The sequence below is a fragment of the Eimeria mitis genome, genomic scaffold (genome assembly GCF_000499745.2).
Source record: "Eimeria mitis Houghton genomic scaffold, Emh_scaff8, whole genome shotgun sequence".
Classification (NCBI taxonomy): domain Eukaryota; phylum Apicomplexa; class Conoidasida; order Eucoccidiorida; family Eimeriidae; genus Eimeria; species Eimeria mitis.
This window is the reverse complement of record NW_024016210.1, coordinates 41,395-66,583: the sequence shown is the minus strand read 5'-3', so window position 1 is coordinate 66,583 and position 25,189 is coordinate 41,395. Positions and strand designations below refer to the sequence as shown.

General features: G+C 50.2%; 2 protein-coding genes across 2 annotated transcripts; both read left to right on the top strand.

Annotated features, from left to right (window-relative positions):
* Positions 1 to 1,665: 1,665 nt before the first annotated feature.
* Positions 1,666 to 4,740, top strand: EMH_0002690 (RNA recognition motif domain-containing protein, putative; the record flags this gene model as incomplete). Its single annotated transcript, XM_038023107.1, has 7 exons — positions 1,666 to 2,177; positions 2,403 to 2,488; positions 2,692 to 2,759; positions 2,864 to 2,968; positions 3,931 to 4,014; positions 4,229 to 4,312; positions 4,423 to 4,740. The coding sequence occupies 7 exons, from the start codon at positions 1,666 to 1,668 to the stop codon at positions 4,738 to 4,740; spliced, it is 1,257 nt and encodes a 418-aa protein (XP_037878961.1).
* A 1,324-nt stretch (positions 4,741 to 6,064) lies between these two features.
* EMH_0002580 (CAMP-dependent protein kinase regulatory subunit, putative) lies at positions 6,065 to 23,731 on the top strand (the record flags this gene model as incomplete). The annotated part of the gene is made up of 34 exons (XM_038023106.1): positions 6,065 to 6,351; positions 6,547 to 6,610; positions 6,884 to 7,371; positions 7,548 to 7,740; positions 7,851 to 7,940; positions 8,147 to 8,339; positions 8,541 to 8,599; positions 9,086 to 10,316; positions 10,450 to 10,551; positions 10,719 to 10,864; positions 11,074 to 11,172; positions 11,531 to 11,673; positions 11,795 to 11,844; positions 11,982 to 12,128; positions 12,413 to 12,639; positions 12,788 to 12,952; positions 13,077 to 13,184; positions 13,303 to 13,350; positions 13,528 to 13,707; positions 13,852 to 14,181; positions 14,385 to 14,468; positions 14,768 to 14,885; positions 15,011 to 15,114; positions 15,296 to 15,430; positions 15,573 to 15,674; positions 15,904 to 16,125; positions 16,257 to 16,820; positions 16,994 to 17,256; positions 17,999 to 18,064; positions 18,236 to 18,291; positions 19,975 to 21,516; positions 21,770 to 22,161; positions 22,432 to 22,995; positions 23,309 to 23,731. 34 exons carry the CDS (start codon positions 6,065 to 6,067, stop codon positions 23,729 to 23,731), a joined length of 8,985 nt encoding a protein of 2,994 aa, XP_037878960.1.
* Between the last annotated feature and the right edge of the window lie 1,458 nt (positions 23,732 to 25,189).

Genomic DNA, 25,189 nt, shown 5'->3' with positions numbered 1-25,189 from the left:
TTATTTTAATCTTTGTTGCCTGCATATCGGTGCAGAAATGCACTCACCACACTTATTTGTACCGGGGAACGCTGAAGGGCCGAGACCGATCCGGCTTTCAGTGCATGCATTCCGCCCTTCTTGGCTAACTCGCACAGTTTATCGCTGGCAGCTCAGCTAGCCAATGGCTAGCTAGCTAGCTAGCTGTTAACTAGCTGACGTGGCAAACGAACTAGCATTCGCATAAGCCCTTCGTCCACCCACCTGCTCGCTACCTTCCCTCGAGTTCCTTGCACCCAAGCAATACCATAGTACAGTAACACAGTAATGGTGCTTCTCAAGGGGCGCTGCTGGCGGGGTCAGGGCCCCTCAGCTGCAAGCGACGGCCCGCTTCGCTGTAGATGTATGCAGCTGGACGGCACCGAAGAGGGGCAGTTGCGTTGCTGACCAACGGCCAGTAGCACGGACTCCTGCATGAGGCTGCATGCATGGTTCGAGCTTAAAGAGGAAGACTTCTATGAGTTTCTACGAGAGTACTAGCTGTATTCTCTTACAACAGAACAGTGAGGATGCAGAGGTGGTCTCCATAAATGCGGACAGACACTGCCGCCAAAGGTGGGGCTGTACACCCGAGGGCACAGCTCAGGAGGTGCCTGTACTGTCTCAGGTTGCTTCCCCGTTTGGCAACTTCGGTGTTCAGAGTTTGAGGAACAGGGTGTATGGCGTCTGTGAGGCCCGGCAGACGACCTGCACAACACTCACTAGCCTCTCTTGGGTACTAGGGTTTAGGCTTGGGGTTTCCACCCAAGAACTGGACAGCGACGCTTGGCAGCTTCTTTTCTCCATCAAAATACACGCTAGCCGAAGCTTTGTGGAGGCCTAGAGCTGCTGTACACTACATGAATGTGCACCAAAATGCAAATGCATATATACAGGTGCATATATGCATATATATGTATACATATATATGCGTATGGCGAGATGGAGGAAGAGATACTGTGTTACAGGGAGAGGGGGAAACAGAAAGAGAAACAGGGGAGAGAATGAGAGCCAAACGGCAATTGGAGGCTCAGTCAGTAGCCTGTTTTCGTCCGGGCTCGGGGGACAATTTCGCTGCAGTCTCCTGCTCGAGTTTCCGGGTTTTTACTGACGACAGCCTTGGTAGTCAATGTACGGAAGGTTTCTGTACAGTTGAGGGCTTCTTGTGGAATATTTACGACGGCTTGGATGGGGGTCACCTCCCTGGGTGAGCGGTTTGGCAGACTCTGTTGCATTTTGAGCACTAATTCGCCAAAGTTAGCAAAAATACCATGTATGAGCACCATTTCAACTCTGAAATTTATTTTTAGATTTAACTTTTGTATCGGAAATATTGTGTGCCGTGGTTCAAGCCCCGCTTAAGTGGCTGCCGGCGTCGGCACCTCGCTTGTGGTACAGGCGCATCCACGTCGGAGTTCAACTCTTTCCATGCCTTATGCCTCTTCCATTCAAAAGCGCATTATTAGGGGCTGCGCATAACATAATTTACCAATTGAATTGTCGTATTGTGGGCACGCCGTCGTTGTTGTCATCTGCTTCTGCTTGTCAAACCAACACGCTCCAGCGGTCTGTGTCTTTGTGGGCCGTTGGACCAATCCAGCAGAGGACGCACAGTTCCAGGTGTGTGTCTTCGGAGAGGAGGCGAAGATGGAGGAGCGGCTCTCTCTTAGTTTTGAAAGTCCTTTACTATCCAACTGGGAAGGGAAAGAGAAGAACGGCGTCGCGCGCAGTATTCTCGTGCGGGGCCTGCCGAGTCACCTCAGCCCCGAGCAGAGCACAGATGCGCTGCGACAGCTCTTCTCTGGCGAAGTCCGAAGGGCGAACTACCTGCAGGTAAACCCCAAAGAAGGCCAAAAGAGCCATGACGGCACTGGCGTGGTGCCAGCGAGGGGAGGAGCCTTGGCGCAGAGCAGCTGGCGAGGCAGTCGTTTAAACCCTAAAGAAGGCCCCGGAGACACTTCACAACGGAAGATTAACTTATTAAACCACCACCACAAGCAGCTTTTGCAGCAACTCCCCTACGCCGTGTCCAGCATTCGCGTCGCATCCGACCGTAGAGGCAGCAGCATCTACGCCGTTGTCGATTTCACGCACGAGTCACTGGCAAAATTGGCCCTTCAAGTCTTGGGAGGAACAGCCACTCTGCCTGGCACTTCTGCGTGAGTGACCTTTGAACCCTTCACTGCTTTTCTTTGCCTACTCATCTAAGGCGACTCATTTGCCAGCAAGCGACAGCTGAACTGCGTCTACCGGCATCCTTCCCCTTCTGCTCTGAAGTGTAGCAGGCTTTGCACATAGACGCATAACATGCGATTTTCATCCAAAGGAGCCACCATTCTTGTTAACACCGCTAGTTCTGGGCACACCTTCTTTCTGCTGCGCAGGCAAGTGTGCCTTTCTCTGTATGAAACTTGGAGCACCCCGTTGGTTGTCGACCAGTACCATCTATACGTCTCTGGCGTCCCACCGGGTATCGCACCTGTTCGCCCGCAGACTTACAATACCTCGGTCCCGGTGTATATTAGCCTCAGTGCTCGCGCCGCTGGCTGCGTAGAAGCCCCAAACAGGCCATTCCCCTAAGTAGTACTCGTGTGTTCGTGGGTGTTTTGTAGACTTAATGAAACATATGCCCAGTGCAGCATTTTTCTCCTTTCCCCCTTATTCCGGATGCAGGTGCCACAGTGGCTCGAATTGAAGATATCCTCACTTCGGCGACAGGCATAACGCCAACCCATGTAAAGGTTCGTCAACGCAGTTGGTGCCACCATTGAGCCATTCCTAATTCCCTCTTCCAAGCATGCAAAAGCGTGTGGCGGGGAGACAACGTGCTGGGCTGCTGCTTCAGGTGTCGTCAGTGGCCGGTCTTCCATCGAGGAAAGGGGTGCAGGAGTATGCCTTTCTCCGTTATGAAGACGAGGAAACAGCTGAAGAAGCGCTGAAGAAACTCACGGTGTTACATCCCTCCTTACCGTGCTCCCTAACACGCATCCTTCCGGTGGAATGTCTGCATCTATACGCTGTTCTTCTTCTTGATCGATTATGGAGGCCTTGCGCACGGTCACCCAGTTATGTATTTTGCGTTTCTTGACTGTAGGAAGCATCCGACTCGCTCGATCTAATTGTACGAAGAGTTCACAGGCACAGAAACCGCGGAAAGTACGCCAATCACATTGTGTCCGCTAGACTCACCTGTGAGGGTCCTGCTGCTGCTGAGAAGCATAAGCTTTGAGTTTTCGTGCGAATGCTACAGCCGTATTGAACCATTAACGCACTCCGCCAACTGTAGCATCTTCATTGCAAATCTTCCTCCCCTAACGAACAGTGTGAGTTCGTCTCTCCTTCGCCCGAATATTCAAGTCAAAAGCTCTGGCTTATTTAACCAGAAGCACTATGTATATCATGTGTATAGCTTTCCGGTCCTTTCTGCGCTTCGCCGTGGCGCATTCCGAGGGTTTTGATATGGAAATATCAGATAGTGAAGGAAACGTGGGCGAAAGCAAATCCGTAGAATATAAAGGTAAATCGGGGCTGTGCTTCTGAATGTGTTCGCTTCATTTTACCGTTAGGAAGAGCTTCGAGAAATCTGTTCGTATTTCCACATCGTCCGAGCAGCAGAAGTCCACCCAACAAAGGTAACAAATTCATTGGCTCTCGCACGGTGCTTCGCAACGGCCGTCTCAAGATAAATTGGCAGTGTGCATCGTTTGCCTCGGTTGTTATGCCGAGAGATCGGCCTTGCAGTGTTTCAAAGGGTATCCGCTGTACGCTCGGAGAACTCTGGTGAAATCCCGGCTGCTCTGGATGCTGGTATTGTGTGTGTGTCCAATTTTGGGGTTGAACTGCGCATGTAAGCCGGTATATAAAAACGAAAAGCCCAACAGAGCACTCCCAACTCCTGTCCTTCCGCTGCAGAATTTTGGTTTCATTCGGCTGGCATCCCACGAAGCAGCGCTGGCAGCCATCACTCACCTTCATGGCCTGAAGCTTCACGGGAGGGTAAGCATGAATCTGCAATTTACATAGTGCCGCACAAATATCCCCGACCTGATTGCATCAGGAGCCTTAAAAGGGAATATAATATCTCCAGGGTACAACGGCCAGCCCACTTGAACAGCAGCGCAGGCTCAGAGATATGGCAGGCAATACTGCCTGGAAGGTGTCAGGCCGACAGGGGTAGGCAGCGAAACAACATCAGTTCGTGTTTGATCAGACGCTCGCCTGTGCATGGAGCACTAGGACGCTGTCTTTTAATGAGGAGGAGCCACTAGACGACTCATGGGAGCGAGAGGAGGAGGTGAGAAACAGTAGTTGCACTTCAGTCCCTGAAGCCGCTGCAGAGCACAGCAGTTAATCGTTGTGAAGGAATAACGAAGCATCATGCTGTCGTGGTCTCTGCTATACCAGGCGTACGCCGTAATGTCAGCACAGTGCATGGACTATGAAGCTGAGCCACAACAGCAGCCCTCAGCACTGGGGACGGAGCTGGACACACCTGCAACGAGCCCGCGGGCCTCTGCGAAGCGCTCCGCTACCGAGGCAGCCAGTAGTGCCTTCTGGCTTTCCATTTTGGCTGAGAACGGCCCCGTTAACCTGGGCGAACTCTGCAGCAGGATGAAACGCCGCCAAAGAAAAGTGCAGCAGTGGAACCAGCAGGAATGGGAAGAAGACACGGCACCCCAGCAAGGGTTCCAGGTTCAGGTCTCCGAGTCGGTTGCACAATAAGAGTTCATGTATGGATGTTTTTTTTCGTCACCGTCAGCAATTTCGTAGAGCACATCAGGTTTGACGACAGCGGCTACCTCGTCACGTTGCGCACTATCAAAGCCTTGGCAACTAAGCCAGAAGTTACTGGCGGCGAGTCACGTTGTCGACAGCTTGCAGCTTAAGCAACGAACGGAAGCAAGCGGCGGCTGCGAACGTCATTGCGTGCCAGCAACTCCTCGTAGTTTACACCGCCCGTCCCTGCATGGCAGATGCAAGAGGTGTCTTTTGAAGGTTTGCCGGCCGCTGCAGCCATCAGCATCTTCACTTGTCTTTTTCACTAAATTTTGTTATCCTAGGCAGTTACTGCCTCAAAGTGTCGCTTCACACAGTATCCTTGTCGGCGGCTCAGTTGCTGCATGCATGGGCACATATTTGATGAACTATTTATTTTCCCTGACTGCGAATAATTTACAAAAATGTGAATCATAGAGGTTTTCGTGCCCTCGTGAAGACCCATGCCCCCAAAATGTCCCGAAGCGCGCCTGAATGCATCGTTTTTCTGCCCACAGACCCCACATAGCACACTCGACCGATGAGAGCCGTTCAACTGCGCTCTAGACGTCGGTGTATTGACTTGAAAGTCACTTCTAAGTAATTTTTGAAGTACACTTTAAACCGAGGACGAGGCGAAAGCTGCAGCGCCCGACGGTGCCCAGATTGACAGTAGCTTGGGAGCAGTTAATTCACGACGTGTTGGTTCGAGATATTTTCTTATTGATTAGACTCATGTATTGATGCTGGGTCTTAGCCTTCTTTCTCCGTGGTCTCTATAGCCAATGCATGCGATAAGTTTGTAGAGGCTGAACAGTCGTCGTGTGAACCGCCAGACCTACACGTTTAATTCGAAGTATTTGTATCTGATGATGAGCATTCCACCATTTCGATTTTTTAGTACTTCCCAATTTGGTGTGTTCTTGAGTTCTGCTTTGCTTCGCTGCGGTTTAGCCACGGTGGTCCGGTCTCTCGGCGGTTCTGCGGTACTACAGTGGTGCGGCAACCCCTGGGCTAAAGTGCATTGTACCCTACTCCTGATCTGTTGTAGAACTAGGTTCCCGCCTTTGGTTTATTTGTAGTTGCACATTAGTTGTGCTTATTCCGAAGTGTATATCCTCTGGAGGGTATTTGTGCGCAACTGTGTAGTGCTGCGAACTTCAATCATAGTGCTGTAGTACGGACTCGTACTGGTCATCTAGAGCTGTGTCTGTAGCAATGTCCGTTTGAATTTTTTTCCATATGTCCCGTAGAAGTGGATTCCAGTAACCCGAGCCCTCCGGTTTTCAACATGCAACCGGAGGGCTCCCAACCGGCTTCACCGACGGGGGCCTTTGCGCCTTCGAGTCTTCGTGGCGCCGGCCATACAGTAGGTACAAACCACGGGGTTTCTACTTCTTTACCAAGGGCCGGCTTGCCAGAAACAAGGAACCCGAGTATAAGTGAGCCTACAAAAGAGGGGCTGAAGAAGGCCTCCAGCATTCTTCTGGAGCTGGAGGCTGGGAAAAGGGAAGCGGAAGAGAGGAACGCCCTCAACGCAAAGCTTTTCGAGCTGGGCACAGAATTGAGTAAAGTTAGGTACGGCTGCAATTCCTCCTTATCGCAGAGTTGCTCTCAGTGGGTTTTCTTCTCGTGAGCTTCCCAAGGTGCTCATCATGCTCATCATAGCTTAGGTTGGGTCCCTAGTTGTACTCTATAGGCTCATCTGCCAACTCCCTTTGGACTATGAAACAATGCGTGTTCTTTAAATTTTTTACGTTGTTGTTGCGGCAGACGCGTAAATGACATTCTGGAGGCGGAAAATGCAGATCTGCGGGAGCGTATTTTGCATCAACAGGTAGGAGCCCCGCGTGAACGTTGGCCTGTCCCAGTAGCTGCCCCTGCAAGGGCGAAAATGGTTGCAAATATATGCATAGATTTCCTTGTGATTTCCGATGGCTCTGAATGCGAAGATAATTCATGGTTGGTCGCAGTTTGCTAGCCCCATCCCATGTGGTCTCTTTGCTTATGTTCCTGACCGCTACGTGGAGCTGCAGCATCGGCGGTAGCTCTTGTGACATTATCTTTAGAGGCCGAGGCGTGTCGCAGTTTCCGCTTTCTGCTTTTGCAGCAAGCCTACCCTGAGGCCGCGGAAATCCGTGCGCTTGCCCGACGTTACGGGCCCGAGTTGGCCAAAAGTATCAGCCTCTTGATTGACGAGAACAAATCCTTGAGGCTGAAGTTACAGGCTTCTATTCGCGCACAAGCCCGCCTACAAGGCACGGCAGCGACATTGGGCAACGCATTGAGAGAGCATGAAGAACGTGCGTATGCGAGGGAACTTGCATCGGCGGGTCGCCCCTACAGCCAAGCAGCGGCTGCCAGAGAGGCGGATCTCAACGAAACGAACAACCTGTTGCCGAGAAGTGGCCAAGATGCCTTTGGTGATCAGCCGCGGTCACCATCTGGTGGAAACTTCGTTAGGCGGTACTGCGCTTGCTCGGAGAAGCTCCAAGAAATTTTGGATTGCATTGATTCTCAAATGGGTGACTACGAGAGAGGTGTATGGCAAACGCACATCAATGTACTGGAGGAAGAACGAGATAGTCTCATGCTGAAGTGAGACTGCAGAAAGCACAGCAACCGACTGCTTATCTCAGTGTTCTCCTCGGGGCGGAGGTGTGGGTCCGGTGGGAACGACGGGGCTGGATGCGTGTGTCGTTGACGAAATAACAGCCTGGATGGTTTCGCTACAGACGATTATTCTGCTGTTGTGGATGTTCCTTTTTATTCAGGACGATAGTGATGAGGCAGCGACTAGCGGAAGTTCAGGCAAGAATTGTGTCTGACCCCTTCCTCGCTGCACGCTTTGGAGGAGCCGGGGCTGCCGAAGAGGCGGTAGGATTGGGCCAGGGGCGCAACGCAATGATGGATCTGAGAGACACAATTGTCCAGCTCGCAACAGCGCAGGCAAGTATATGGAAGCAAGTAAAGATGTTCGCGCACTTCACATTCTAAAACGACAGAGGGCCGCTGGTATCTCCGGTCATTTCGACTTGGGCTTGAAACGTATACTTGGATCCTTGTGCGTTTCTCAGGATGTCAATGCCGAGCTGGAGAGGCGGCTGGCAACCGAACGAAACATATCCCGCAGTTGGCAGGCGAACCTAAGGGCTTTGCAGAGAGAGGTGAGAATAGTTGCTATCCACGTGTGTACGGGATGACCCGCACCACAGCATTCCGGCCCTTTGCATTCCAGGGTGACTGCGGTTGCACATCTGTGCTGAGAATGGGCAGTGCGCTTCGCTTTCTCTACCCAAAGACTACTGCCAAGCGCACTTTGGCACTATTCATTTTACAGCTTCCCTTGATCTTGATGTGCCCGTGTATGCAGCTCAGAGATCATCTGGCCGATCTGGCTGTTGCTGCCCGGGCGTCTGGGCTTCGATGTGACGTGCTTCGAGGAACAATTGCCCAGGCAGGGGAGGCGGCTGCGCTCAAGGAGATTCAGGGATTCACCAGGAGCGAGAAGGAGAGTCTGAGGCTTTTACGCCTTGCCAGGGATAGGATAGCGGCCGATGCTCACAGTACGCTCACCCCGCCGCACGCATGCCTTGGCGCTTGCTTCCAGATAACTTGGTTGTGTTTCGTTGCACTTTAATGACCTGTCTGTTTGGTGGTTGTAGTGGAAGCAAATGTCATACATGTCTTCTTGCGGCTGCACCTGGTTGAAGCAAAGTCGTCATTTCTAGTCCATGTGTGTGAGTTGCTGGCGAATACTGTTTCAGGGCTCGAAAGCTATTCCATCCGAGTGCGGGAGCTCGAGCAGGAAGTCGCCGATCTGCGGGTTAGACTGTCCAACTCCACTGTTCACCCCCCCCGTCGATAAGTGTTTAGCTTCCGGAACGTGGGAGCTTCTAGTGTTGTCTAACGTTGTTGCTGGCTACTGTCAGTGTGAACCTGTCGAGCCGGCAGTGTACTGCAACTCCGCTGGCACAGAAGGTGCCACCAGATAGCTGGGGCGTCTCGTGCAAATTGCTCCCCATCTTTTCCTTAGATCTGTAGCAATCCTAGTCTCAGTAGCAGCAGATTGTTTTGCCCAGTACCGGCGAGGCGGGGCTGCACGGGTAGTGCCTCTTGCTTTGCTGTGGAGGCCTTGTTTTTAAGTGGCTTTGAGCGCTTTCGAACTATTGATTCTTTGACTGGGAGTCTTGACGTCGGCTTGTTGCTGTGTTAGTTTAGACCCAATTGAAAGACGGTGGATTCTCTCCACATTTTTAGCTGTAGCTTGTAGTGGCGAAGCTGTCGTTGATTGCGTGCGTGTTGCGTTTAGTGCGACATGACACGGCTCGACACAGGAAACACAGAAGAATGGGATTCGGACGCCCAGGTTTTTGACTGCGACTACCACCCATGTGCTGCTTTACCAGGGAGCGATGCTGTTCCGTCTGACACTGACTGCAACGTCGCAGCACTGCGCACAGCCAAACAGTTGCTGATCGATCGCGAAGAAACAGAAAAGGTGATAAGAGCACTGGAGGACAGGAAACGCCAGATACACGAGCAACAAGAAAACATTGTACCTAGTGCAGAAGGAACCCATTCAGCAAAGCTTGAATCCGGGGACTCCGTGCAACCATGTGAAGATAGCAGTGCACCAGGAAGTCTAGAAATGCCTTCGACAGACTCTGCTTTTCCTGGCAGCCAAATTGGATCAGGAAGCTCCAGCAAAAAATTGTGGGACGCGCTGACGACAGATCAGGCGCGGGACATTTTCCGGCGCCTTGCTGTGCTCCGGAAGATAGCGAGCAATGCCAATCTCCGCCTCGAGGAGAGCAAGCAAGCTGGTGACTCCATAGTGAAGCCTTCCTCCTTATCTGGCCCTTCCGAGGGCTGGCAAAAGTTGAAGCAGCTCACCAAAGACATAGACCAGAGGGAGGTTGCGCTGCAGCAAGCTGAGGAAGCAATGCAAGCTCGATCAGCACTCCGCAGAGTGGAAGCTGAGCATAAGAAGAAGATGAGGAAGAAAGAGGAGGAATTTGAAGAACAGAGGCGCAGAGATGCCATGGAAGCCCGTGAAGAGATGATGAAACAACAGAAACAATACGAGCAGCAGTTAGCAAAAGAGCGAGATCGTTGCGAATCTCTCCGGAAGGAAATGGAGGTTCAAGCTATGGAACTAGATCTACAGAGACAGTTGGCAGAGGAAAGGATTCGGGAGCGGTCACAGAAACAAAGTTTGGAGCTGGAGGAGGAGCTGCATAAGCTCCGCATGAAGCACCGGGAACTGGAATGCGAAATGCAAAGGATCAAAGGGGACGCTGCGCGAGAGGCTTTGGCCCTCAAGTCTGCTGCAACCGAAGAGAGAGCTGCTCTTTCTGCTGCCGCCCAATCTGCGGAACGGAAGGCAACTGAAGCTCTAAAGTTGGTGAGGGAGAAGGAATTGGAGCTGAAGGAGATGGAAGAAAAGCTTCAGCAATCCCTTGCAAGCGGTACTGTTGGAGCGCCTGCATTGTACCCTTCTACCCAGAAGGCAGCAAAGAAAGGTCCCGTCACCGGCCTGAGTAAGCATACAGTTCATCACCCAGAGGAGCACACGGGGTATACTGTGGCTTTGTCGACCAAATGTTCACACTTTGACAGAGGGGTAGGTTGGATATGCAACGCTGCATGCATGTGCGTGTGTATTAAATCCAGAGAAATTCCAGGCGGCGGCTCAGAAGGTTGCAATAGGACAAACGTTTAGCAGGCTTGCAAAGAACAAACGCTCCAAAACAATAAATCCGGCGGCTTCCACAAGTAAGGCTCATGTTTGATCCATTTACAACGAATGGAGCCGTATCTGTAGAGGGCGAGGGAGTGCAGTGTACCGTTGTCAAGTATGGTCATTATGAGTTTCTTATTTATGGATTGGTTCTTTTAGCTGTGCGCCGGACAGCATTTTGTGAGGGGTTCGGTGTGTTCAGGGGTTTCGGGTGCCCCGGAAAGGCCAGTACCGAAACTGCTTTCGCCCAGATCGTCGTTTAAGAAGCTTCTTCTCGGGAAGTGCACGTCTCTTGCCCGTGGTTTCAACCACATGGATGTTGATCACTCGGGAATGGTGAAGATCAGCGTAAGCTACGTCTCAGGTGGAGGCGAGGATTTCTTGGAAGGGATGATTCGTTGCGTGCAGGACATGCCCTGCAGAGCCCTGCGTCATCCACTACACTAGGAAATCCGGACATAGAGCTGTACAGCTGAATCCAATAGGCCACTAATGCTGAGAGTGTTGATCAGCGCCATATATTTAGAGTTGACATTCCATCTCCGGGTTTCTTTCAGGAGTTTGCCAACTTTGTTGACGATTTGGGCATGAACCTGCCATTCAGTGCCACACACGACCTCTACAACGCTCTTTGTGCCCCTTGCGAGGGCATCCTGGTGCTCAGCAATTTCTACAGAAACCTTCAAGGCGACACGTGCACCTTGGCTGAACTGCATAGAAGGCTCGAAGAGGCAGGTTCAACTTTCACCTCAATAGGGCAGCCCCATTGCATGAGCAGAACTGCTTGCATATCTGATTTCTGTGTTTGTCTGGCTTTCACTCCTCGTAAGGTTTAGGCATATTTATCTCCTGTTGCACCATAGCATTCCTCGCTGATAGGGCTGGGACACCTCCCTCTCAATCCCATCGAAGGTCTAATCAGTGGCGTGGTATGTTAGTTTAGTCGTCTGCTGCATTTGCTGGGTTGTCGACGTCCTAGCCATTTCTGGTCAGTGCGTTTAGGGAATACCATAGATATTCGGAGATGTGGAGCAGCCATTCAATGACGCAGAAATACCTCCAGAAGGACGCGTGACCCAGGATCAGTTCCTCGCTATTGCTGGCCAAGCTGGAATCTCACCAGCATGTGCAAATAATCTTTGGACCGAGATGGACAGGTCTGTGACACCCATCTATTCACGTGTTTCGGGATCTGTCATCTTCAGTACTACTGGCTCAAGGCTGATGGAGCATTTGCAATCCCACGTGATCGCTTGGTGTTGTCGTACGGCTATGCAGAGCGAACCGGGGCAGTCTTCAGAGAGAAAACGTGCTGCTGCTGCTCGAAGGTGGGCTCCTTTTTTCCAAATGACCAGTACCACCGCAGGCTTTCAGGTCTTCTAACTATAGTGCAATTAATAGCATATTGTCTACCCCCATGCAATTCCTACACATCCCAGCCTCCTAGGTTGTCATGTCTTCCCAGACAATGTTGACCCGGAAGAGGTTGAACGGGTGGAGCGGGATGCAGCTAATGTACTGAGTAATGTACTCAATGTCTTTTCGGGAGCTCCGACGGCTCCGAAGCCTGAAGCGAAGATTTGCAAACGCTCATCCTTCAAGAAGCTCACCTGTAAGATTCCCCGTGATAGAGGCGCTACTCCCGCAGTTAACTTTTTGAAACGTTTTCTCACTAAGGCTTCTCCACCTCTGCTTGCCACTGGTTGCTTGAGCAATAACTCTAGACTCCCCGTATAGCTGCCTGTTTTTCTCCTGGTCCAGACGTGGACATACGCAACAGTATGTTTGAGAGCACGGGGCCAGAGTGCCTCCTTTCCTAACTTTCTTTCCTGCTCCTATTTTGGTTCTGTGCGTCACCCGTGTGAACGTGCCAATCTGCCCGTGCGTATCCTGCAGACACAGCTACTCGCCGGGAACTAGGGTTCACCGACAATGAGACCCAAGTTGATACGGTGTTGGCAGACTTTCCTCCGTGGGATTGCATGTACCCGGAGGATCGCAAAGCCATGATCGGTGATATGAAGTCACGTACTGTGGCTGAAGGAGAGCTCATTCAAGCAGAAGACGATCCCAAATGTCCACTGTACGTCATTTTAAAGGGGACAGTGGACATACTAGAGCCGGTACGTCCAAATCGCAATGCAGATGCAGCTATTTATGTGGGTATCAGGCCACGCTTGATGCAGGCTGCGTGCTTGGCGCTCTGGTGCTGCATACTAGAAGGTGTACTGTCGTGGCATTCGTTGACTCGTTTATAATGCCTGTGGACAGGGTTTTATTCAATACAGTCATCTTGAGAGCTTGAGTGCGCCGTGCTTGCTGTTCTCCGATAATATAATCGAGGGAACGCCCAACGTCGCTTGCGCCAAGGCGGGAAAGGGCGAAGACGTTTTCTTGTATTCGCTCGAAAGAACCGTCTTCGAGAGGTCCTACGAGGTGAGAGGTTGAAAAAGTACTGTTACTGTAGTTGAAGCTTTTCGACGCCATGCCAGTGTTGTCGCTATTTCTTGATCCAGAAATGAACAGTCATTCGGCGCTAACATTTCCGCTTTGAACGCAGCCGCTCGCTATTCAGAGGCAGCGAGAAGTGGAGGAGTACCAAAAGCTGCTCCGGAAAGTACCAGTGGTTAATAAGCTCAACCCTGAGTTGCTGAGATGCCTTGCTGCGGTAAGCAGATTCTATATGCCTGCGTATAGCGCTACATGTCAGCAGTAGTTGCATCAAGAGTTCTCCTCTGTGGAAGGGCATTGAGCGCACAGATCCATGTGCCCTGGGAATCTCTCAGACATTCAGGAAGCAGACATTTCATGCAGGAGAGAAGATTATTGACAAGGTGAGTGTCACTTGTGAGACAGAGTAGCTTTGGCTTGTAAGCTGCAGCACTGCACACCATGGTCGCGTTCTAGGGAAGGGGCTCAACACTCAAGCGCAGATCACAGCAAAGCCCTGATATACAGTGAAGTATCGCATACATTAAAACGGCATATATTTGGTATCTTGACCACTGCAGGGAGACTCAGCAAACCGCGTACTGATGGTAAAGGATGGAGAGGCGGTTGCTGTCGGGCTCACGGATACAGACGAAGAGCTGGAGCTCCGAATTTATGAACCACTTGATTTTTTCGGCGATATTACGACGGTCAAGGGTCGGTCTCACACTGCGTCAGTCAAGGCCCAAACCGATTGCACAGTGAGTCCAAGCATCAACAACTCGCCACTAGCACCGGTGGACAGGGGCCTACAGATGAGCCCAGCAGCGCCTTCAGGTCTTTTTCACTTTCAGGATATGGGTCACACATGCTAATTGAGTTCCTGTTTATTGTCGACTCTTCAGGTCTTGTCTATTGAGAGCGACATATTTTACAGTGTCCTACGCAAACTGGAAATGGAATTCCGAAGGCGAACCGGGCGTAGTTCCACAGTGGACAGCATCATCGTGAGTATGCACAGTCGAGCCAAAATTGGGGTAGTAAGTGAAGGAGATCGAGATACTGAGGACTATGCATCGATACCCGCGGAAGCTTCGGGAGCAGCTACGGCTTTTCTGTCTGATTACCCTGAGGGCAACCCTGCGACCTCCACGACACTGGCTATTCCGGAACAAGAAAAGACACTCGTTGACCAAGAACTCATCGAGAGACTGCTACAGGAAGACACTGAAAGGGTGTGGTGCTAGCTTGAAGCATTTCATATTGCATTCATATTGTTGGCTGGCCTCCACGATAACAGCCCCAGCTCCAACTGACGGTTTAGGGCCCTATTGGCTCCATGCCGTTAGCCACACAAAAAGGGGGTGACGCAATGGCAGTCGCATTATTCCACTTGTGATTTGCAGATAGAGGATGTGTGCTACTTGCGGTTGTTCAGATGAGAGAAGAATGCAGTCTGCTTTTAGAAGCACTTCCGGTGTTCAAGGATCTGCCAAAGGAGCGTAGGCAAGAATTGTGCAATGTGAGGAGACAGGTTAACCGACCGTGATAGTAAAGATTTGTTTTGCCTCAATTTCTAATACTTGATGTAGGCTCTAATCAGCTTATAACTGCTCTTACAGAGCTTCCCCACGGACATTGCAGCCCATTCATGTTGCGCATCATGGGTTCGGTAGCAAGATGAATTTACTTGGATGATAGCACACAAATAACAAGGGGTAGGCCAGTGGAGAGAATCCAACTCCACCCCTGGTGCTGGACAGTGAGGTTAAGGCGAATGAGTTAGCTTTTGCGAATGTTGCGCAATTATGACCTGTTCAGCGGATGGCCCTAGAAATATATTTCCCCAACCAAGCAATTGTATTACAGGGCGAAGCACCTGACAAGCTTTATGTTGTCGAATCAGGGACGGTTTCCATCGAGATATACTTAGGATGCGGTCAGGCACTACTCCAATTTGAATTCTTGTAATGAAGTCTGAAAGTAGCTTCCAGAGCCCTCGGCAATGGCGTGAGACTATGCTTTACCCATGTGTAGGTCACAGCCCTTTCTATTTTGTCTCAGGTAAGATGCAGAAAATCGGGGAGCTGACGTCCGGGTCGTTTTTCGGAGAAATATCCATAATCAAGAACGAACCAAGGATAGCTTCTATCATTGCCCTCACACCTGTCTACGTAAGAAACGCAAATAAATTCAGAACGCGCAGGAGCAGTTCACGTGTAGGTGGAAGGTTCACCCTGTGCTACTTCTTTGTAATGATCTCGTGTGGCTGGTGTTTTGCGGGATGTACAAGTTTTAGCTGGGCTCCTTTTCTACCGTATGTCAACGAGGATGCATGTGAAATCGCAGGTGTATGCGCTGAAAGCTGAAGACTTCAAAGCGTTGTTAGGTGATCTAGATGAGCCCTTTCTGGAGCATGCGAAGTCCGTGTATAGTCAGAAAGCTGTGAAATCCATAACAGGGGAGGACAAGCATACTCAACTGGTGAGTTTCAGGGAGAATGAATATCTACAACTCTGCCCAGCAAGCAAGACTGTCCTGACGTAGGCCTTTCTTGTGGTAACAGCCCTAGTACCATATTTTCGGCTACAGTGACGTTTGCTGGACATGCAATTGATACATGCAGAGTGAAGAAGAACTTCCCCAAGTGGTGCATCTTCTTTCCGGTGTCCATGTCATCAAGCTTCTAAGCCTCGAAGAACTGCATGAGCTTGCACGCGCTTTCCAGGTGGGCAAGTCCCTCAATTACTAAAGTTTGCACGACACAGTTTACGGTTGAGGGTTCGTGAGGTATGAATGTGTGACACCTGTAAGTGCTATTCTACAGACCGTTTTCTGCAGTGTACAACTCCAGCCCACTCACTAGAGACCGACATCCTTTACTGCAACGCAGGGGTACCTGAACGAAATGGTGCCTAGGAGCAGAAGTTCGCCTGTTGCTGCTGTGGAGCCTGCAGGTGATGGAGATACGGGAACGTGAAGTGATTATGCACGAGGGCGACCCAGCAGACAAGTTCTGCATTGTACTTGAGGGGATGGTTTCTATCCAAAAGTCACCTGAACCCGGTAAACCGCGGAAGGAAGTTGCGGTAGTGAAGGCAGGAGAGTATCTAGGGGAAATCGGGTTCCTGAACAACCAGCCTAGGACAGCAAGCTGCGTTGCAAAAACGAAGGTTAAGGTGAGGCGTCAAGAATTAGTGGATGCTGCTCCATGTACCTAGCAAGCGTGATGCTTTAGTTTAAGTCCGGAGGCCGGCAACCCCAATTTTTGTGCCCTTTGTGCCTCTCGCTGTGCACTATTGATCCTCAGCTGCTGTCTCTGGGCCGCGCTGAGTTTGTCAAGTACTTGGGTCACTTGGCAGATGCCTTTTTACAACAAGCGGAGAGCGCGTACTCGGCCTCCGAGACTGAAATGCCAGAATGGCTCCGGGATTCGAAGACACAAGGCTCCTCTCACCAACTTCATGCTCTTCCAGATTCAAGTGAAGAAACAGAAGAGACCGAGGGGGAACTCAGTTCAGGAAGCCACATAACTTTGTCTGGAAATGCTGATGCCAAGACACACAAGGAAAAACGGGAGAAGAAATTGACAGAGGGCATCAGTGAAGATACACTCGTGACCGCTGCTGTTTCAGAGCATGAAGAAGACGAGAAGAAAAAGAAAAAGAAAAAGAAATCTGGAGGCAAGGACACGTCTAAGGAGAAGCATGCATCAACAAACAGTAAAAGCTCTCGAGCCGTTGCGTCCATTCCCCCAGGGGAACTGGATCGCTTGAGGGAACTCGTTGCGGGCACGTTTAAGAATAAGTACGGGTCGCTTGCCCACGCATTTGCGGAAATGGACGTCAACAAAAGCGACATTGTGGACGCGGATGTAAGTAAAGCACCCATTTTCTCATAATGCACTCCGGCCAGCCATTCGCTTTGGATGTACTGGGCATATCCCCGGTACATCCAGTTTTCCGCACATCCACTGTCGGTTATTCACGCGCCATTATGAGAGCGTATGCACGCCTCGTGGTAGGGGTTGTTTGGGTGCTTGGCGAGCAGGAGTTCTACGCGTTCACAAAAAAAAGTAATATTCGCGGATTCCAAAAACGAGAAATCGACGCTCTCTTTGACGAACTGTGCCGCCCAATCAAGGGACGATTGGTCGTAGGCAACTTGTATCGCAACGCTAGAGGCGTGGAGCCCACAGGAGCAGAAATCCACCTACGAGCAGTTGAGATTTATGGCTCGGCGTTGTCTGCTTTCCATAAGGCTGCAGGCCTCGAAGCCACGGATCTTTGTACTCAGGAAAATTTCACCAGGTCAGTTTCGATCTTCCTAGTTACCCCCCGCTACCGTGTATGGCACCAGTAGGAAAGAGTCGTGTCTCAATGAGCTAGCTAGAACAACATATATTTTACTAAATAAGCTTGCCATTAAGTAGGTAGTACATGCTGCAGCTAATAGTATTATTTTGCAATTATACTTTAAGCTTATTTCGCTGGAACTTTGTAAATTATAAATATACGATACACGCAATTTATGGTTGCTGTATGTATAACGCATTCTACTTTGCCTGACGTAGTACTAAAACTACAAGATGAAGTACGTACTCCAGTTAGAGCATCTGCATTATGCTGTAGGCATTTTGTTTATTCGTCCTAAACCAAAAGTAATTGAAAGGGATATTTAGTAGTTAATCCACTTGTACAATCTTTGGAACAAATTAATAATTTTCCTGAAAGCCTCCTATGGATATACTTATAAAACAAGTCATTCTTGCCAGAATTGCACAAGCTTTCACTCCCCCAACATATGTGCCACTAACCACCATGTGGTCCTAAGCACAATTTTATCGTATACAACAACGTAGGAATTTCTAATAGGAGTATTAATAGGTGGTAAACACTAACAGCTACGGTGTGCGCCTCCGTCGAGCTTGTAGAGATGCATGGGGCGCCGACGTAGAAGATAAAATTTCTCGCATTAGTGCAGGTGTACGAAGAGAAGTGTGGTCACTTAATTTCAGGATTTTTTTGATTATTTGAATGTATGCGCATGCAGCTTGAGTGCTGAAGTTGGTGTTGACAACGACAAGGCTGAAAGGATATGGGATGAATATGTCAAAGGGTAGGCCAAAATCATTTTAGGGTTTGTGCGTTGTGGTTTATTCAGTCCTATGAACTACTGTTCTCACCAGTCGTTCTGGGGAAGCTTTTCGGTGTGTACCAGCCACCAACAACCCAGTACAACAATGCAAGTCATTGGAAATCTGTGCTCGTGCGGATTAATGTACTTCAGGGTCCGGTCTGGGGATGGTCGCATTACCTTGTCTACGCTCATCGGCCTCATGTCAGGTAGGAATTACGTGCTGCTTTGCGCACTTTCATGGATACGTTAGTGGCTCCATGTTATGAATGTGAAGCAAAATTTACTTTCCATAGTACAAGTACTCGTTCTATAATATAGTGCTGGAGTGCGCTTGTTGCTGGGTGCAACGTGGAGGAGCAGGGGTAACGTGAATTCCACCAGTAACCAAGAAAAAAGACCTTCTATCCACGAAGTTTGCCGCCGGAACCGAGAGGGCATAGTGTGGCGGTTCAATTAGAACCTGACTCGGAGCCAGGGCATCCCAACTAGATCGGCATGCCCAAGACAAGCGACACAGCTAATGCTCCTGCTATTATCAAAAAATAACTCTTTCTTGAGGGAATACAACGATGAAACTCCACTTATTCTAAGCTGGAGAACGGAAGCCATACGCGCCGATTTAGGCACCTCACTGGTCTCGTGGAAGAATCACGGTGCATGGAGGAACACCGATCCCAACAATCGCCTCTGCATTTAGGCATTTATAAGGGCTCCAATAATCATAGAGATTTAAGCGGAAGCAACAAATCAAAGATGCCGGAAGGTCGCCAAGTGCAAGCGGACGGTCGTCGCCGGTGTGTCTGTCCAGTGACTGGTGGTGAGGGGTTCGACTGAGGGCTTAAACACTTAGGACGGCGTATTTGTTTTCTGGATATTTTATACAAAGATTCATTTAATTTAGTAATATGCTGGTCTCAATCTCACCTCACCACCTACGGCCAGCAGTTTTTGGAGTGTGGACCGGACCGGCCGAGGGGCGGAGGCACGTACAGGCGTCGACTCAGTGCTGAATGATGCCTCTCCCCAGTTGTATGGAGGCTCCAAACAGCATTTAATGGAGACCAGGCTGTGAAGTTGCTACAAGTGGTAGTCTTGTGTGTCTTGTGCAAGTGGACGCACAATGGTGCCCTCACGGGTGTCGGCGAACGTGCAACAGTTTCTTGTATGTCATTGGGGAAGAGGAGGAGAAATTCTGCTGGAAATTGGAAAGAGGAGTTGTTTGCCCATACAACTCCCGCTGCAAAATCACATTGCGCCCACAGGTTCAACTACCCAAAGTTTCTAAGCGCCCTACTGCGAAGTCGCATACACGGCAGCCCTTGCCGCCATGCCATGCGCACAACCTGCCAGTTTTGTCTGCAAGCATTGCCTTAGAGGGAGAGTGAGGGGGAAAGTTGCGGTGAAGGTGCGGCATCCCGGCAGACGCGGATACCCCTCTGACGATGGACCCTCTGCTCGCCCTTGCTCTGCACTGCGTCCCCCTCTTCAGACGAAGATTCTTCGAATGTGAAGATATGCTGGCTTGGAAGTTGAGGAATGGAAGCTGGTCCTGTGTAAGGCAGTGTCTTTGTCGTAGAGAAGTAATAAAGGAGGAAAAGGCGCGAGCTGACGATCTAGTTCATTCTCTACGATGCAAAAACAAAAGTGTGGAAAGCCTTCCGGTAGCCTAGAGCACGCTACGATAGATGCAAAGGAGAAGGTGGGCAATGCATCATTAAGTCGGAACCCTAGAAGTGCACCTTCCGTGACTGGAGGGAAGCATAATTCCTCCACGATTTCACCTCCAGAGGGCACTGCGGCGGCTCACACAGTCAGCGTTGAAGAAGTTAATATGAGTACACGACGGGGGCAGCCCGCTTGCACATACCAAGCGCAGTCATTACCTGTAGGAACAGTAGAGGAAAAAACAGCTTCTGGAGTACCCGAAGCCACCGCAGCGGAAACATCAGGGGCACCTGCCGTTACAGGTAGCCAGAACACCAGCGAGCCAAGTGACTCGCTGATCCAAGGCATGGGAGGCGAAGTTGCAGAGAGTTGGCCGTTGGTATCCATCTCGTCATCGATGTTTGACTCTTCGGAGCCCTTAGGCTTGATCACACTTGTTTCAACCGTTGGTTCTTGGGTTTCTGCGGCTTTTGACAAGCATGACGAAGAAGCAGAAGATGAAGGAGACGATGAAGGAGACGAAGGAAAAGAGGAGAAGACAGAGAAAGAAGAAAAAGGAACAGAAAAAGAAGCGAAAAAAGAAAAGGAAGATGAACCCACAGGGAATCTTCATCTTCATCGCGACAAATTTGGAGAAACAGCACCTGAGGGCCTTGCAAATTCAAATATAGACGGAAGGCAAGTTAGTGGAGGGACACGAGAGCAGGCATTATGGATTCCGCCATCTTCAGAAGTCCAGCAGGGTTTGTCGGGTCAGCCCACAGTGTCACATTCTTCACAGACTTCCGAGAAGGCGTCACATGGCGATGACTCTCACATGGACCCGCAAGTATTTTTGCACTTGTGTGGACAACCAACACCCATTTTGTGGACCCCAGGCGGCTTTGTTCCAACACATACTGAGACACTAAATGCCTCAGATGACAATGGAGACGGCGTCTCGCAACAGACTGATCCTCACCTTTTGCAGGTACCTGCTCCCGAGGTATGGACGGAGACTGAGAACCTCCTACATTCTCCTAGTGAGCCAATGTCACTACGTCAGGTCGCGGAGAACATTGAGATGTGGATTCTTGATATTGGTTCAGAAGGCCTGCTTGCCAAAGGAGAGGGATCTGTCTCGTCTAGCGATTCTTTAGATGAAACGACGGGAGTACCTCTACCTGACTTTGGTGGGGACAACGCCTTCCCGGAAGTGCACAGTGACAACCGTCAAATACTTTCTGATGGTGGTCCCGGTGGGGCGAATGGGTATTCAGCTCTGCTACAACTGGGAATTGGTAGCCGCAGCCCTGAAGAAGAAACTTCGACTTCTTCATCAGGAGGTGTACTTGTCAAAGAAGAGGGGGAAGAAGAAGCTGGAGAGAGGTGCTTGCACTCTGCGGTGCCTCGTTGTGGAGCAGGGGACCCCTCAACTGTCATGCACGAGACTACCCGAGGGACGTCACGGCAGAGTGCTGCAAAGGAGAGTTCATCCCTCCAGCTCAGGAGCAGAAGCGGAAAGGACAGCAAAATAGATAAAACGCAACCAAAGCGTTCATATAGGTCCCGTCGCTCTACGAAGAAGGAAAAAAATTCCGGAGCAGCAGCAGCTAACTCGGCGGTGATTCAGGATGATTTTGTACCGATAAACATAACAGAACCGAGTGACTTTACAGATAAATCGGAAAGCCTCAGAGCAAAGCCTGCGGCAGAAGCAAATGTTTTAGAAAAGCAACTGTCGGCTTCTGGCACAGGCGAAAATGCAGGCCCTAACACGACGATAGGTGATGATCCTAGCTGTGACGTTTTGACCTCGATTGCTGGTGGCGCGGATATATCCACTGATTTCTCGCCGTTAAGGGCTGCAGTCTCATCTCGCAGCGACGGGGACATTCTCAGTTCGAGTGGCTTAATGCTATGAATCTTCCTAGTGTGGCACGGAATAAAAGTATCCTACCAGTGCACTTGTTCACGTGTATTAATTTGCGTTATGTGTGATTAAAGATGGAGCTTTATTTTGCTCTGATTGATCTGCAGGTGAACTATCAACGGAGGAAGCTTCAGCAAAAGAAGCGTCGGTCCGCTCATGGGGCAACCGGATCTGGGCTTTCTTTGGGAGGGAAGCCGAGGCAGAAAGAGCCAACGCTGGCGAGGACAACCCGATGGACGTCGTAGAGCGAACTCTTCCTTTTGAAGATCCTGCGGTTGTCCAACGGGATGACCACCGCGCATTCCCTAGCGAAACGTCTCTCCTCCTCGAGTCCATAAAGCAAGAACCTACGCTGCAGTTTCTCAGTCCTCAGCAACAAAGATACGTTGCATCTCTCATGCGGCGAGACATTTTTCCCGCATCAACTGCTGTCGTGGAGGAAGGAGCAGAGCCTTCTCTCATGTGGTGTAGTTCAGGCGAATTTGAAGTTTCTCAAGCAGTTAGTCACCACACGGAAATCGTACTTCGAGATATCACACCGTCAATTGGTCTGGGGGGTCCTTGCAAAGCTTCACGGGTTAATTATACATTCTGCAAGCAGTTTCACACCTAGTTGACTGTACTGGAGCATTTGCTCAAACGTCCTGTATAGGGGGGAATCGGCTGATGACTCAGTAGTTGCATTGTAGTTAGGCTTTAGGGTATTTTACTCTGATTGATCCCGGGTAGAAAGTGCCATCTCGTTTGTGTGAATTCCGACTCTTTGCAGGGCTTCTTTGGTGCTTCAGTTGTACGGTCGATGACTCCAGGGGAATTTTTTGGTCTGGAAGAGTTAGTTTCTGGAGAAAAGCTCAAGTACACATTGACCTCTCGGCAAAGCGCCAGCGAATGCGCGTTATGGGTACTAGACAGAGATATATTTAACGATTCAGTTAAGGATATGTTGTCAAAGCGGAGGGCATTTGTCCCTGTCGCCCAGTCTTTCCTTCACACGGTTCGTCTTATTAGGGACCTACCGGAAGAAGAGATTGCCGCCGTCGCTAAGGCGTGCAAGGTAGAGAGGTTTGCTGAAGGCCAGACTGTCTTCAAGATGGGTTTTCATGGCGATATGTTTTGTTTTATATATAAGGGTGAAGCCATCACCCAGAAACCTCAAGATGATGGAGGATTCCTTGAGCTTGCGAGACAGGGGAAAGGAGAGTATTTTGGAGAAATGGCGCTGATACGGAACACCAGACGTACGGCGTCAGTCGTCGCAGGGACGGAACTAGTATTGTTCTGTCTAGACAAGGAGTCATTTGAAACCCTTCTCTCCCCGCTTAAAGAAAAAATGGTAGGCAAAAGCTCTGCCATATTGAAAATATGCGCGATTGTTGCCTGAAAAGCCGGCATAAGCACGCGTTTGGTTTCTTCTGTTTCTTCACACTTGCTGTCCTGGATGCAGCGGATTATGCATTGGTTAGCGGATGATACCGGCGTTCATTACATCCAGTGCTCTTCAGTTTTGTAGATTCTTGTGGGTTATGATTTACTTCTTATGAAGTGCGCGCGTTCTGTAGTTGATGCTTTGATGTGCACACAGTCCAGTGCTTTTCCATGCAATCTGTATAAAAAAAATTGGCTTGTAGGCCATGCATGCGGTTCAGGCAGCAAAGGCGGCCTCTACATACAAGCGGCAGGACGATGCACCAGCGACTCAAAATGAGGGAAAGCCTGCAGAGACCACTACCTTGGATCCTATGCTTGCCACTCGCGATGCCGCCGAGGCTTGTGCGAAAAAGCGCACCCGCAAAAACTCTCTTGCGCTGCTTAATTATTCAAAAATTAGGGATCAAGAGAGGCAGGCGGAGAATGGGGAAGGTGACGCAACTGAAGAGAAGTTCACGGCCCGCTGGCGATTGGCCCGCGAACCAGAGTCCATTCACGAACCTCCTCCGCTTTGCGCGCAAGGAGGTCGAAGCTGCCTTAAAGAGAACAATCCGCAGGGTAAATGCCGCAAACGCAAATCCCCTGTTAGGTTTGACGAAGGCTCTCTTTTGCCGTCCGAATCCTCGTCCGATGGAGACTGAGGGGGACTGTTTTTTTCTCACCAATCTCAATATGAAATCGTGCTTTGTCAAACTTGTCCGACTGCATAGACAAATTGGATGCAGTTAAGGAGCAAGTTAGCTGGCGCCAAGGCGTTTGGGAGTGCACTAGGTTGACACGCATACCTGTTACGTTGCGCATACGGCTTTCTCCTGCTCGTGAGTTTTCGCTTCTGGTTGTATGACAAGAGAAATATCAAGTTGTTTACTAGCATTTGTAGACCATTCGAGAGTTTCATGGCCTTAAGGGGCAATTAAAAGTTCCCTCGGCATGGATGTCTAACTTTTGAAGCTCGATATCGCCCCTGAAGTGCTCGCCTTCTTCAGAAAACAGCGTACTCGGCGTGAATAATCGGTCTGAGCTGATGCTCTCAGGTCTCTGAAGGGGTGAGGACACGCAGGGAAGCAGCTTTTGCATGGCGGCGGAATAGGATCTGCCTCATGCAGTGCCCTTGCTTAGAACTAGACTGCATGGAGAGCAGCCAACGGTGGGCTCTTGGGATGATTCGTCTGCACTCTTTTGCACGTTTGGTGATATTCATCAGGAATACTATAAGGGATCGCCTGACCACAGGCGCGTGCCGAGCATCTCCTGTAAGGTCTTCGTTGGGGATTGCATTATGCTCATGCCAAAGATGTGCACCTATAAGAAGAAGTCGCTGAGTAAGAACGGTTGGGTGTCAGGGCTACAAGGTGAGTGGCTGCATATTGTAGGCTTGCGGCATGACACCGAGGTAACTGTTCTAGTTACGTTTGAACGAAGTACTATTTACTTGAGTTGTTTGAGTAAAATGCATCGCAAGTGTTTAGCAACAACGACGTAGAGCGTAGTTTGGATGCACAGCGCCCGGCGAAGGGCACACCGGAGCGTTCCTTCTGCTTCTGCCCTGAAGGGTTTGGAACCCTAGGCTACAGTTTAGTTCGGCACAACTAGCAGCTGGTGGAGATTTCAAGGCATTTCAGGCACTTGGTGGCGTCACCAGAGGGGTCCTGGATACGACTGTAAAGCCAACTGGACCAGCAGCTCTGAACTACCCACTGGTGCGCTGAGGAAAAAATGTTAGAGCTAGGAGTCGTAAAAACAGCGTGCTCACTACGGGAAAGGCCCCAGGATCCTGTAAAGGAGAGATCAAGGAACGCGTCTAATCTCTACATATAGCTTTGGAGGGGAAAATACTATCTCGCTCCGCCGCGTCCCACGGTGTCAATGGCAACCCTGGCAACAGTCCGTTTGAACATACGTGAAAATCGCTTATCTGGAAAAAATCAAGCTGTGAGAAAATTGCATTAAAAAGCATTGGCAGGAAATATACCTAGTAGTATTTAAATTGCGCCACGTACATTGCGCGTTGGAGCGCGTACCTCGACCTGTGCCCCTAACGCACCTACCGGAATTTCCGACCCCTAGAAGTAAGTTGCACAACCTAAAGAGGGACAAAA